This window comes from Lissotriton vulgaris, unplaced genomic scaffold (assembly GCF_964263255.1).
Source record: "Lissotriton vulgaris unplaced genomic scaffold, aLisVul1.2 SCAFFOLD_1329, whole genome shotgun sequence".
Taxonomy (NCBI): Eukaryota; Metazoa; Chordata; class Amphibia; order Caudata; family Salamandridae; genus Lissotriton; species Lissotriton vulgaris.
In genome coordinates, this window is record NW_028255097.1 from 19,238 (window position 1) to 34,987 (window position 15,750).

At 42.5% G+C, this 15,750-nt stretch overlaps 1 protein-coding gene across 1 annotated transcript in view; it reads left to right on the forward strand.

Annotated features, from left to right (window-relative positions):
- LOC147659245 (uncharacterized) overlaps window positions 1-15,750 on the forward strand; it is a 130,604-nt gene that overhangs the window by 19,237 nt on the left and 95,617 nt on the right. Inside the window, exons 13-16 of the mRNA XM_086951858.1 lie at window positions 6,957-7,067; window positions 7,685-7,870; window positions 8,871-9,110; window positions 11,423-11,579. Of these exons, the coding sequence (XP_086807984.1) occupies window positions 6,957-7,067; window positions 7,685-7,870; window positions 8,871-9,110; window positions 11,423-11,579 (694 nt within the window). The remainder of the gene's footprint in view (window positions 1-6,956; window positions 7,068-7,684; window positions 7,871-8,870; window positions 9,111-11,422; window positions 11,580-15,750) is intronic.

The following is a 15,750-nucleotide window of genomic DNA, read 5'->3' on the forward strand; positions in this document are numbered from 1 at the left end:
CATGTACTGGGTCCAGGTACCAGTTGGATTGGTGAAGACCATAACCGGGCTGTACATCAATTGTAACTTCATTTATCACACATATTGGGCTATGGAAATCTGATGCATGCCTCCTCCGAACTAATTCAGCCTTTCAGGAGACGTGCAGTAGTCTGGCGTTTTTCTTCTTACAGTGCCATTTATTTTATTTAATGCAATTTTATATAGTGCAGACTTTACCCAAAGGTGTCAGAGCGCTTCCCAATAGAACCAGGCACAATACATGAGAAAATTGACATACTTACAAGTTACAGATACAAACGAGATGAAAAAGTAAAATAAAACAACAGATGCAGTCACACAAAAATCAAAAACACAATAGGATTAGGATTGTACAGGCATAGATTACATATTTACAACATTGTAAAAACTTCCTTGAAGGGCATGAAAAGGGATGTATTAATTCTGGAAGTGGAAGTGCCATGTAGGGGAATGAGACGTTGTTAAGGGAAGTCAATCCATCCTCTGAGGCATCACCGTGACATTGAACGTTGTCATTCTGTGCCTCAGAAAATTCACCATTCAGGGTCTTGGTTCTCTGGTTTATTAAGTATCGCGGACCGGAATGTGACTGAGTCCCCTCCAGCCCTACCAGCGTTTCTGAGATGCTCCATAACATTTCATAATACATTGAAGTGGGTAAGCCAAAGAAAACTAGAGCCTGGGTTTGACTTCTTCTTTCTTCTTGGACTCATGGGCTGATTAAATCAAACCAGAGTTGAGCCAAACGCCTAAGGCACAGTTGATTTCTGCCTGTAGCCAGATTTTTGAACCCAGGAGACCCTGAGGCCAAATTGTTCAGCTGAATTTGTTATTTTGCAAGTAATTATTCTTTTATGAACTCATATTAATTCATTTTATCTAACTCGGTTGTGTTAAATATATATCAAGAATCTGATTACACTTTTTTCGTAAAACTAGAGAGGGGGTCTATTAGTCAGAAGTGCACACAAGGAAACCTGGGCTCGTGGCCTTGCTTTCCAAGTCAATCAATCAAATATCTTTGTTCGGATTTAGGTTATAAATCCATAAAAGTCACACACATACATATAACAAATATTGAGCAGTGAAAAGTATATCTGACTAATATTATAATTTCAATGGAAAAGGAGAACGAGACCAATAAATACATTAAATATCCATAAAATATCTTGATTTCACAGTAAACTTTAAAAAGCTAACAATAAAATATATACAATCAATGGGCAATAATTGTAAAAACATCAGTGCAGGTCTGACTTGTTTACAGTTCTTTTTCTTTAAGATTGGTACCAAAAAAAGTTTTCTAAGATCAGAATATAATGGGCAAAGAAACATAAAGTGTGTCAGATCCTGTGGGGAATTCCCATCACAACTACAAGGGGTTAGCACCTTTGGTCTAGCCAACAAAAGATGGAAGATGTTCATCCGTAGCCTTGTTAATAGAAACATTTCATGTGAGGTGAGTGTCCCCAAGAGATATGGTTCTACAGAAAGAGACATGATAATGGGGAGATAGGCCCGGACACATGGTTTCATAGACTCTACAGCCTCCCTATCTAATCTTTTCTGGGTCAGGAAAGCAGTCTTGATTAATACAATATCCTTCTTCAAAATGGATTCTGGGTTGGTAAATAAAATACCCCTTCCCAGTTGCTCAAAACTCTTTCTTAAGTAGCTGAATCAAGAAATTCGGGCCTTATTATCAAGCGACATGCAATCTCTAAGTATAGCATGAGTGAGGGGGATATCCCGATTGAGCCAGCATTGCAGCCAAAAGATCAGGGGGCGCATTGTCACAAGATCACACAGGTATGGGACCCACAATTCCTCATGGACTACTAAGTTTGGAGTACCCTGGGGGACACATAGTAGTCTTTTTAGGAACTTATTTTCTTCAATCTGTAATGACTCAATAGAGCCTCGCCCCCAAAGCTCGCTACCATAGCTTGCTATTGCTATGCTTTTGGCTCTATAGACCTGCAGCATGGCTCCTATAGGTTTTTTTCCCACCTTTGAAGCAAAGTTAAAGATGGCCGCATTTGCCCGGGCTATATCCCCCTTTTTTTTGGGGGATCAAAGGGTCCCATTTTAGCTGATTATCGAAAAGGACTCCGAGGTATGAGAAAACCCTTGTACTCGGGATTATATCTCCGCCAGATCTATACTGAAATGCCCTTTCAGAGCATTTCCCAATTCTCATGGTGTATGATTTGGTGCTATTTATAATTAGTTTTGTCATAAAATCCTTAAAAGCATTTAATAGAGTTTGCAAACCAAGTTCTGTCCTTGCTAATAATACAGCATCGTCTGCATAGAGAAGAACTGGTATACCCCGCTTCTCAATATAAGGAAAATCTGCTTTAGTTGCCACCAGGATACTTTCTAAATCATTAATGTAAAAATTAAATAAAAACGGTGCCATTATACAGCCCTGACGTACACCTTTCTTAATAGGGAAGTCCTGTGTAATCTCCAACTCCTTAGTGTACCTCACATTAGCCTGCGCCGAAGAGTGCAAATCTCTCAAAAAATTTACAAGTCCCATATCAACCCCCCTTGCCTCCATGGACTGCCATAATTAAATTCTATTAACACAATCAAATGCAGAAGACAAGTCCATGAAGGCAAGGTGAATTTTACCGGGATGCACTACTGTATATTTATTAAGAAATAAATATAAGTTAAGACACTGGGCGGTGGTCGAACACTCTGGAAAAAACCCATACTGACAGTCAGATAGGATCCCATTATTGTCTGTCCAGTCAGTTAGTCTTTTTAAAACGACCCGTCCCACCACCTTTACTACCGAATCAATAAGGGAGATTGGTTGATAACAACAGGGGCTATTTCTTTCACCCTTCTTGTATACTGGCACTCTTGTTGAACATGCCCAAGATTCCGGGCACCCCTCCTTAATAGTAGCATTAAAAACAGACTCTAAGATGGGTGCCCAAAACTTGGGATCAGATTTGAATAGATCGGGAGGAATCCCATCGGGCCCAGGTGCTTTATTGAATGTTAAACCTGCGATTCCATCTAGAATCTCATTTTGGGTGAACATAATAGCTGGTTCATTATCGTATCTTTGTGGCCCATTAGTATGCATAAGTGGGCTATCAAACATTGTTTTAAAATAAAGAACCCTATCCCCTTCACTTATATGTGCCACCAGACCATCCCCTCCATCTGGTTTAAACAAAGGCCCGTTTACAGCCTGCCAAAACCTTGAGCTATTTTGTAGTGTTCTAGAGTCTATCAGCTCCTTCCAGGCTTCATCTTTCATGGTATCCCTGCAGTTAGCAAGGGTCAGCTTGTAGTCATTTCTACAGGAGCGTATCTCTGATTGATTTCTAGGAATAATTGACAGCGCATCTCTCAAGCGTTTGGCTGCTTTAGTGCAATTCGTGTTGAACCACCTCGGTCCCTGATTGGCTCTATTTCCTTCTCTTTTATCAGCATATCCCCAATTTTTGTGATCATACCAGCAAAGGCCGCTAAGATACTGGCAGAATCAACTCCTTGTGCTGTGCAGGTGGCTATTTCGCCCAGACAATGATTCTTCACCTTGTTATAAAATTCTTTGGGTGAAATTTGAGTCCACCTTAACCTGCGCTTACCATCTGTGGTCCTCAGAGAGCCTACTACAGGGTCACTGCGTGCAATTTCCAATAAAGGGCCACCTATGTGAACTGAAATCGGGTTATGATCGCTATATTCATTGACACATATGGTAAATCCACTTAGAGCTGATTCTACGGATGCCGTTGGTATAATAAATTTAGATATGGGGCTTGTTAAGGACATAGAAACTCCCATGTCATATTCGATCAGCATGTTATTAAGATGTTCCCCTTGGATCGTATGTTCAAAGTGGAATCCCGATATTAGGGGGCAACTTAAATCCGCAATCCTTGTGGTACTTGGATTTCCACAGGGATGTATGTTAAAATCTCCAGAGATTATCATACTATGAAGATTATTGCCCGTGTGTTCTCATATGAAATTGGCCCGATCAATAATGTTACTCACGTCAGAGGAGATAGCTGGGGAATTATAAAAATTTAATAAGCCCCACCTTATTCGCCTACTGCTTAGAGTTAATGCCAGAATGCCTGGATGTGGATGAGAGATCATCCTGACCTGGCACTTAATGCCTACAGAAATATATGTTACCAATCCCCCCCTTGGCCTGCCACTTGCAGAGGGGATGGCCGGGACAAAGTAGGCCTTGTATCCATCAAGATGGAAATTACAATTGGTCGCCCATGTTTCCTGTAGGCTAATTATCCTAAACTGTTTCACAAAGGCTAGCTAAATAGGGTCATTAAATTTATTGGCGAGCCCCGATTTATTCCATGATAAAAAGTTATTGATGGGGGCCGTCTGTACGGCGCTGGACTATGGCCTATTTAGAGTTACCGGAGGGTTAACTATTTCTGAACTCCTTTCCACCTGCTCCCGTAGTCAATCGCAGTTTTCAAGCCCAGATAAGGGAGAGAATCTATTGACCAGTTCTAATGGCTGGTGAAATCTATCCTCACCCATACTGGGATAGGGTCGGGGAAACTGCTGTTGATTCCTACTCGGGTTTTGTACATAAAAGTAGCCCAAAAAAAAAAAAAGTAGCCCAGAGATTAACATTTTATATTAGAGCCATTTCTCAGGGGACGGTTTTGAGACTCTTTCAAAAATGTTCCCGCCATTAGGGGATTATTAAAATTAAAAATAATACAGTCACCATTACACATTTTTGTTCGCTTGCCAATCCATTTAACTCTACGAGCAATTATTATATGCCTAAGGACATCCTGGCCCCGGTAAAGATTATTAGAAAACCACTGATTAAGTTTATTCTACAGTTGATCATAGTTTTCTTTAGCCTGTTCCTTAAGTTGGGGAACATTACCTAATATTGGGATAGGTCAACTGTCTGTGGTTCCTGGAGATGGAGCTCACTATCAGGCCCCTCTCCAATTCTCACGGGATCATCATTGCCACTCCTACTTGAATGCTTATTAGTATCAGTTACATCCGAAGGTGTGCTGCGTTCAGCGGGTGAGCTAACATTGCTTACTGATTGGACTAGAGTCCCTTTAACTTCCCTAAATCTTTTGGGTCGTTCTCCCTTTTGTTTCTCATTGGGGTCCCTGATGATACCATTCACTAATATTGCTGGCTCACTGGTGGTTCTTGTATCTGGGCTAAGGTTAGTGTAGCGCCCAACTAAGACCTCCAGTTGAGTTAGCCCATCTTCAATATTACTAAGTTTCTTGTGGATTGGATCCAATAATTTTGATAACATTAATTCTAATTTCGTCCAATGAGCCATGTCCGCCTGTCCCGTAGATAGTCCATCCGGCGATGTCTGGGACCTAGGTAAAATAGGGTCTGCCTCATCAATATCTGTCACATGATCTTTTAGACGGATCCCTTCTATGGATCCCTGTGCTCCCATTTTCTTAGTTCCCCTTGGGCCCTTACTAATCGGGATATTCGCTCTTACAGATTTGGGTTTGGACTGATTCCCCCTCGTAGTCATTTTTGTTATCACTACCATTGGTTCAATAGGTACGATGGTCTCCACATTTAAAGATGTCTGAGGTAGGGATAAAGTGTCTGTAGGATCCTCCTCGATAGTACTATGCGGGCTGTTAGGCAATCCGGGAGTTAAAGAGAGCCTATCTATTGAGCATTGCAAGTCCAAAGATAGACTTCGTTCTGTTTCCTGTATTTCTTTTGTAATGGCCGTATTTGCCCTGAGGATAAAGGCATCTAGGTTTCCCACCACCCTGTTTCCCAAGTTTACTTTTGTCTTGCTCATTGCTATAATAAGAACACAATGAGCACTTTACCAGGGAGTATAAATACAAGAATGTATATGGTCCCAATGGAGGTCTATACAGCACGAAATGAACTTGGCAACAGGAATGTGAAATGACTGTATACAAAATTAAAATTAAAATTTAACTAGGTCTTCTAATCCAATAACATTATTTAAGTTAAAAAGGGAAAATAAAAGTATATAATAACATCCAAGCCACTAGATTTGCACAAGGACACAGTTCCTTCGTGATAAATGTCCCACAAAGTTCGAATAATATAGTGCAAAAAGGTGGCCCAGCCCTGCCTCTTCCGGGCTATGACGGGCAAGGACAGGCCCGCCCTTGGCCCGGGCTTTGCCCGGCGCCCGCCCGCACGCGTCCCGCACCGTGGGTGAGGCAGGTCTAATATATACTGAGGGGAGGAGGGGCTGAATGTCCTCAGGTGTTGCCGGCGCTGAGGCGAGCGCTAGGTCTACTGGGACTTGCAGTCTCTCAGTCCCTCCTGGTCAGGCAGGTGAACGTGGGGCAGGCCGATGTGGTTGTCTCTTCCTTCTTGCAGTCCCCAGCAGGAGCGTAGCAGGGATCCCCCAGCAGAAGACCGAGAAAATCCCCCACGGTGCGCAGCAGCGATGACGGGCCACAGCAGACAGCAAACTCCACGAAGCGGCACCCAATGCTTTCCAAGTCACTTGACCAAGTTGTGTGATTCTGAAAAATAACGTTATCTCCCTGTACCTTGGAGGTCCTAATTGTAGGCCAGGTTAGTGTGTTTTCTACACAAAAACACTCAGTTGAGGATTTCCTTCATATAAAAATAATAATGAAAGCCCATGACAGAGTTTAGCTGGTCTGTTTCTCTGTCTCTATGAATTGTTTTTCGTGTTGTTTTCTAATTTAGGAAAGAGCTGAAGACACACCTCTTTAAAGAACACTACATCACAACGCAGTAACAGTCCTCTTTCCTTCTCAGAATCCAGCCACCCCTTAATCACCTGTTGACTGTATCTTGGCTTTTAGCCCTGTGAAGCACTCTATTGCCTTTGCATTATACAAATACTACCTACATTCCTCATTCCGATCTCTAATAATATATTAATGTCTTTGATCTTCTAGGACAGCTGTGGTGTGAACAAATCTCTCTCCTCATTCAAAATTGTGACGGAAAATGTCATCTGCGGTAGGTTGGGCGTCACCTGCTCCAGGGCGATCCAGATTACCATTGGGGTACGTAAAGTCACTGTTGTCTGCGTGCTTGCTCCTCCCTGTCAAATTCCCACTCGCAATCAGATATAGAAGAGTGACATCTCCTATGGACCAGTGACTACCAGTAAGGTCACCAGTTCCTCACTATGATACTAGTGCCCGCAGAGTCCTCCTCTGACACAACAGCAGACAAGTTCCTGGCGGTGAACTCAGTACAGTGCGAGTCTTACACTCATAAGTTTGACTAAGTGTACCCATTACTTTAACATCAGGAGGTGAGGAGTCCTGCACCCTGGAAGTACAGCAGTGCAGGTACCAGAGTAGGGCACTAGAGTGAGACTAGTTGTGCCTGTTGACAATCCATGACCATAGCGCCGGGACGCTCTCTGTGAGTATCCGCGCACTTTATAAATACCCCATTTCATTTCATGAACTGACCCTAGAGCACTATGAATCATACATCACTTTGTATAATATACCAGAGCATCTTCATAAACCCCCCACTCACCACGTAGTTTGCACCTGATTTCCATTAGCTTCCTTACTCTCTATAAGATCAATTTTCCATTCAATTTCTTTGATAAAACGCTTCTGGATGGTCGTTAAGGAATCCCTTTTAACACTCTCTCCCTTTACAGGCCACGGTTATTCAGCTTTTTAATGAGCAATACACCATCACCCCAAATGTCCCGGACCCAAATATCCGAGTGGGAAAAAACATTCTGTTCATGACCTTTGACATCACCATCCCAAACAAGTTCATCATCTCTCTTCTGTGGAACAAGAACATGAATTTGTTCGTCAAGCTCTTCAACATCGGCAAGGTAAATATGATTGAATGGGGAGGGGGTCAGCTTCTCAAAGGTCTCCAGGGAGAGAAATATAAAGTTGACCTAAATAGGCCTAGCCCCAGGTGTAAACTCCAGAATGCATAAACATAAATAGATGATAAGGCGATCCAAATAATTTTTTTTAGGAAACCCCTGTCTTTCTTCATTCCACTTTACATGCCCTGAACTTAAGTGAGCACTTCAATTATAGCTGATAGTCCAATGATGAACTGATTGAGGTTCGCCAGAAGAGAATCAGGTGGAGATTCAAGCTAGCTAGCATGCATGTATGTACATATAAAGGTATGAATGCATTTATGCATGTATGTGATAGTTGTGTAGCGTGAACCTAGCCAAAAGGTCTACTCTTGAGTCCACTAATGATAACCTGAGTAAGGTATCAGTCATTGTCAGCACATAGGTATAGAGGGAGTCTGGTTGATTGCTTCGGCCCTTGGCGAATGGCCTTTCCATTGGCACGTATTGTAATTGAGTGCATCTGGTTCAATTAGTTTGTGCGCTTATTATTAATTGGTGGGCTTTTATCTCTGCCATCACAGAGATTACTACTTGATAAGATTGTGGGTCTGTGTGTGTCAAAGAGTGGAACTAGACATCTCGCTCGCTAGATTTAGTCTTCGCCACTGTACAAGGACAGGAGAGAGTCTTAGGGACCAATACACTTCTGTTTCCCACTATGGCCCTAGTAGGTAGATACATAGTCTTGTTAGTAAGGGCAATTAAAAAAAAACACAAATGGTTAAGAAACAATCATAAGCTGTGACGAGGATATCTGGAAAGCAGGCTAAATTGGCAGTGTGATTCCCACCATAAACTGTAGCTTATTACATGGACAACAGGTGGTGGTTCGGCCTAGTCCGGATGACTCAAAGATGACAAACCTCTGTCTGTTATTGGACCTAACTGCAGGGCGCCAATCCAGGTACAACGTGAGTCTCCCTAAACTTCTGACCCTATGTGTTTTTTCCTTCAGGCCTCCGTCTGTGGACTTTGCGGCAACTACAATGGGAACCAGAAAGATGACTATGAGACCCGCAGCAAGTACGTGGCCCCCAACTTGCTGGACTTTACCAACAGCTGGAAGGAGAACCCGTTGTGTGGCGATGTGAACATTATTGTGGAGCCCTGCAGCAAAAACCCATATCGCAGCGCCTGGGCGCAAAGGAACTGTGCCATAATCAACAGCGACACCTTCGCACCCTGTCACAGCGTGGTAAGGAGTGCTTAACCCTAGCGTCTTTACCTGCAAGACAACAATGTGTGGGTTCTTGGTAAGTCTTGGCTATATCTCCAGAAACAAAATGAGCTGACAGCAAACGGGGCATAGGAGCTACTCAGAGGGCACCCCTGGCCTACAAAGATCTTACCATGAGCAAATTAAAGACATTCCCTTGTGTATATTATCACATTTAAACCAGGGATATTATTACTAATTCACACAGACTGGCTCTGGAGAACATATGGGGATGGCTGGAACATCGTCAAAGAGCACTTGAACACATCTTTGTGAATTTCATTTGTATACTAGAGCATTAGATATGCATACTGGCATCTACCAATTTCAGTGCAAGTCTCTGATGAATTGAATGCAGCAGAAATTCCAGCCCTGTGCTGGACATTCCAATCGCGGGCGTGGTCGTGATGGAACCATTCCGTCATCAGCACAGCCCAACCGTGACTCATGACGGAATGGGCATGGAAGGGGTTAATTCCTCATTTGCCCAGTGTGACTGGTACTAGTGCACAGTGAGGGGGATCAAGACCCAAGCTTCACTCATGGGATTGAGCCATTGACCCACAAACCACACTGTGATTAATGGGGTAAACCACACAGCTCTCTGAAAGGAGTGCAATAACGCTCTAGGACCCGTAAACAAAGGTGAGCATACACGCAGGACCATGTGATCCACTGTGCAATTTAAGGAGTTTATTGGCCTCTGTCAAGGTGATAATTCAGTGTGGAAAATCAAGAAGCATGATGTTCCACATTGTGCAGTGCAATTTTATTGGCCCAGTGTGCACTAAAAAGATGGCCGTGGCTCATGGTGTGAGGCACAGTGCGTAGATATGAATTATAATAATAATAATTCACTTTTGTAAAGCACGAACATATCACCCCTCAAAGGTTTGAAGGCGCTGGGGGGGTCATCGGGGAGATTAAGTGAGCTATTGCCCAGAGTCACATGATGGTGAGCTGAGCTGTCGTGGGAGATTCAACTGTGGTCCCCGCACTCCGGAGTCAGCCTCTCTGACCATTGCCCCACACCTCCCCCTCAATCAGTGTTCAATGACACAGTGTGCACTGCAAAGATGGCCATGCTTTACTGTGTGAGGCACAGTGATCCATTACTAGATGTGAGTTCAGTGAAACAGACGGTCGTGCCTCACAGTATGAGGCACAGTGTTCCCGGAGTACAGCATTTCACATGAGTATAGGGATCTTTGGCATGTTCTGTGAATACGACAGTGTCCTGCAAAATGCAGTACAAGAGTCAAGTAAACCGAAGTGTGCACTGCATAGATGTCAGTGACTCATAGTGCGCAGTGCAAGGAGGGCATGTGCCCACTGTCTACTCTAAAATTACTATAGTGACCCAAGCTTTACACTGCATTGATGCTATAGTAACCCAAGCGTAACACTGCATTAGTGCCTCTCCGTGAGCACTACAAGGGAATAGCTGGCTGAATCCCTGGTAAGAAGACCATCACCCACAGAGCACACTACATGGAGTGCAGTAAGCACGGGGTGCATTGCTATCAGACTAGTGTCCCACATCATGCACTACACAGGTACCGTGACTCATGATATTCACTACACGATTGGTACTGAAGCCTACTGGCTAGAAAGGAGCATCATGGAATGGACTGCAAAGATAGTAACCCCAAAGTACTCTGAAAGAGAGCGGTTACACAGCGTGCACTGAGACAAGAAAAGTGCCTCAGAGTTAGTTCAATGAGGGGAAATCAGCAAGTGACAGTGAGGCTCACTTGGCGTATCGTGACCTGTAGCAGGCACGGTCAGTTGCAGAGTGGTCCTTGTTTGCTGGTAAACATTGTAGAAACTCACAATGTGGAGCGAACAACGACCAATCACAGTGAGAACAGTGACCCACACAGTGCACTGCAAGTACAATAACCACCACTGTTAGCGCGACAAAAATAGAGACGTGCCTCCACATTGAGGACTACCTTCGCTTAGGCAGGCTTTGGAACTCAATGAACAGAAATGTTGCTGAGATTAATAGTACGGAGGCAATCAGTAGAAAGGAGATGTTTGTTAGTGATATGATGTTCCTTGAGGATGTTGGTTACCCATGTGCTCCAGCAGCAGAAAGACCTTCCTTCATGTGGCTTCAGGTAAAACCTTCCAAACCTTGCCTGGGCCTGTCCCTGGCTGCCTGCCTTCCCTTCCTGTCCCTGCCTCCTCATTGATCCTGATCCCTCACAATCCTACTATCAGAATGCTCTTCTTTTCTCCCTTCCCGAATCTGTGTCTGAGATGAAGTTTGCATTGTGTTCCTGCAGGAATACCAAGGGCCGTATTATGAGGCCTGCCTGCATGATGCCTGCGGCTGTGACTCTGGAGGTGACTGCAAGTGCTTGTGTGATGCCATCGCTGCCTACGCTAAGAAGTGCTTGGACAAAGGGATCTGCATTGACTGGAGGACACCTGATTTCTGCCGTAAGTATCATTATTGGGAGGAAACTGATTTCACCTCCAGCAACTTGCTGATATCTTTCCTTGTAGTCAACAGGTCATTCTGGCAGCATATGTTCCATGTATGTATCGCCGGCACCTAACAGAGGAGCATAAGCATGCTGCCCTTCCATCTTGGTTGTAGAGATCTGTTCTTCCTCCAGAAGTATCAGTTCTTTCACCTAAACACCCACTCGCCCTCTTACTGTAGGTACACCATGTTTCTTTGTTTCTTTATACGGATACACCCATCCACACTTTCAGTGCAGAAACATGTATCCTCTTCTTATTCAGAGACAATTCCCGCCATCGTTTAGGGCGGATGCATTTATCATTCCTATTAGCAAAGAAGATCGTATTTACCCTTCTTTCGAGTGCAAACAATTGAATCATTTGGGATTTGTGAAGGTTCCAAGTTTACACATAATTCTTGAAAAATTATGATAACCACAAAAAGTGCTCATATGTTCGTGCATACGCTTCAAAATCGTGTTTATGCTGAGTTGTTTGTCCGGAAAAGCTGAGCAAGGGACACTTTTGAATACAAATTGCTCACAATGTATTAGCACAGCATGGTTTCAAAGTACTTACAAGAAAAAGCTAAGCAAGAAATGCACTTGCATACAAATTCTCAGGTATTACTAGTGCCAACTAAGATACTCAAGAGAAAAGTGTGTCAGGTGCTCTACCACAAAACTGAGTACTTCATATCACCCTACACTGCAACAATATGGGGAGGAGAATATCCACTCTCACTATATTGTTAAGGCAGGTGTATAGAAAAGTAGTATTTTTTACTCCGCATCCTTGTACCTTGATGACATGAATCTTGAAGGGCAGTCGATGTGGAGATAAGAACACTAAATCTACACCTACGTACATATACTTACCTTAACGATAGAATGTAGTCAATGTCCTACATGCAATACTGTTGCAATAAGAAATGTGTCCCTCGACATTCTGGCATAAATCTGATCAGAGCCATATGAAAAGCAGGAAACTGCAAGCGACAGATAGATGAACAATCAGTAACTGCACAAGACTATTCCTGAGTAAATAAAAACCTCACACAGCCCCAGTATCAGTCTTTAGCACAGATGCATCTATCCTTCTGCTTGGCACAGATGGCTGCATCCATCTTCCTGGCGCATAAACAGATCTTTACTTGTCCTACAAACTGTTGCATTCATCCATACAATGTAGGTGTCTTAATACCTTCTGATAGTGATGGGGCATTTATACTTCCTCTTAAGTCAGCCATCAGCTTAGTAGAGATACATTTATGTTTATGTCTTTACTCTAGGGTGACATACAACTCTTGCTCCAAACAAAGGTGCATTCATCGTTCTTCTTATACACTCCATCCATCCTTAGTTAAGATACAAAAGTTGGTTCACAAATAGAGAAGATGCATCCATTAACCGCTTAGAAAGATACATTAATTCACTGCCTCAATTCAAGAAGGACCTCAAGACCTTGCTCTTCAGCTGAACTAGCTCTTCGACTGAACTGCAAAACACTCTACGCCAGTGCCTTGATACCCTGAAGGGTGACTAGCAACTCTCTATAAGAACCTTTATCAATTGAATTCCTATTCTTAGGCCAGACAAATTCACCCTTCCTTTGAGTCATGATGCATTGCTTATTCCACTTGAGGTAACTTTCCACCAGTTAATCCAGACAGATTCCCTTTTAGTAGAATATTGCCTTTCATTTAGCAGAAACATCTCTATTCTTCTATAAAACACAGATATCCCTGTTACTGTAGACGCATCGATCCTTCATCTTCATGCAAGCACATCATTCACATCTCTGAGTATGGATGCCTAACTATTCTCGTTTCTAAGTTCAAAAATATTTACCTTATCAGTTGGTTCTGATGCATACCTACTAGTGCATATATGTTAATTCCTTTTCTTAGAATTGATATGTCCAGTGCATCAATCCTTTAACTAAGTAGCAGCACACCTATCTTTCCAATTATTTCGGACGCATGAATCATCCACTTTGTAAACACCCATGTATGCTCCCACTTAGAACGGGATTCTGAGTGGGGCAGAATGGGACCAATATTTCCCCCCAGAGTTTACACTAATAGAACCATCAGTAACTCTAGGGGTGGGAACACTCCCTTTTCTGAAAAAGTACTGAATGTCATGTAAATGTGAGTGCATCCATGCCTGTTCCTGCAAGTTTTCCCCCATATTTTATTTGTAGATTGTTACTGCTTGATACACCACAATTTTTCTTTCCGATGCGGCTGGTAACTCCCTGTAATAGCTCTATTGTGAAAACCACGTCACGTCAGTAATATTCAGAGAATGCATATTCTCTGAATATTAATTTAAAAAGATACGTTTTTCATTTTCTGCTCAGAATGAATCCTTCATCCGTGTCCCAAGCCTTCAGTACTCCCTGCCTTTATCCTTTTAGATATTATAGGACCATTATTTCTTCCGCTTAAGTACAAATGCACCAGTCAGTGCTCTAGCTATCAGAGCAGTGTCACCTTTCACTTCCTCAACACACTGATTTCTTGACTTAGTCAAGACAATAGACGTTTGAGACTTATACCTTTGAACGTACGTAGGGTGCCTCTATCTTTGCACTTGGTCCAAGCGTATTTCAACTTCATCCAGACAGAGGCTTGGCCAAACCAGAGACCAACATGGCTGCACGGCACTGAAGTTCCGTCACAGTAAGGCCCCAATAAACGTTTAAATGACCTCCAATGAAAATCCTGTGCTATCCGAGCCCTGACAAGGCAATCGGACTACTGAGGGCAGGTAGCAGTCACTTTTGAACTACGTACATTGGCTTCAGTGCATAACAGACACCTGGAGTGACGGGCGACCTATCTGTCCTCAGAGGTCCAGGGGTGAATGCGACGCGGGTGAGCCTAAGGTGTGAAGGCCATCAAAATGTCTAAGAGAGAGAGTACCCCAGTATCACCAGGGATCAGGGTACAGAGATAACCATTCTAGGAAAGGTCCCTGGGTATACACTCACAAGGAAATATACTCTATTTCCGTATCTTAACAGTCTAGATATTCACACAAATGTATTCCCACCAACACGACCCAATCAATCACAGTGATGGTAAATGGTCAATTTCCACACTAAAATTGAACGTTCACAGTCTTTTTAATTAAAAAACATACAAAATTATGTATATACATAAACAGATTAAAATTTCAAAGAAAAATCTTTGAACCTATACAATAACAAAAAAACAGATATTCAAAAAACAATTCAATATAAACATTAGACAAGCATAAATTCATATATCACAATTCATATATCACAGACATGTTAAAAAACAGTTATAGCAGACAGAAATACTATGTAATCATGAAAAAAAACCTCTACAGTGTGGCCTTTGGATTTCTTTGTCACTTGAATAACTAGATCCAATGGTCTTCAATTTGTTTGCACGTGGTATAGTCAATAGTACCCTGAATAAATTAGTATTTATTGCTTCCCAGACCCTACTTGGATTCTGCACAGAGAAAAAAGAATGCGTCGCCGCGTTTCGGTGCTGTAGACACTCGATATTGTAGCACCTTCTTCAGGACTGCCGTTTCTTTGGGGTCACCGACTTCAGGGATTGTTATTTAACACCCTCCCTGTAGGTACATATGAAGAAAAGCAAGGTATCACTGCTCTGAGATGTGGTACAATTCATAATCAGGCATTTCTCACTGCTTTTGGTTTTGACAAAAAAATAATTTTTTTTCATGTTCTAATTTCTCCCAACTTTCTATTGGGGTACTCATTATCTTCCAGGATATTTAACCTCTCTTTTCCATGACTGCTCGTAGTCCAACAGGCTATTGATAATACACGTGTTTACAGTCTTATTATCCTTCGATTATCCTTCAATTAATGCAAGGAAAATTCATATATTTGTGCCTAAGACTTATTTTACACATTGTTTCTATATTGTCCCTCCGTTTCTTTTTTAATGTGGAAATCGGAAAAACTTTGGGGAACTCACATAGGCACATTCTTATACCTTTAGATATTTACACACATATTTATCTTTTTATTCTCCCGCTAACTTATTCTTACCTAATGGGTATAGATAGATTTCACCCCTGGGAGGTTCTCAGGACTATTGTACTGCTTTGTGCTTTCTCGGGTGGAATAAGAGTCC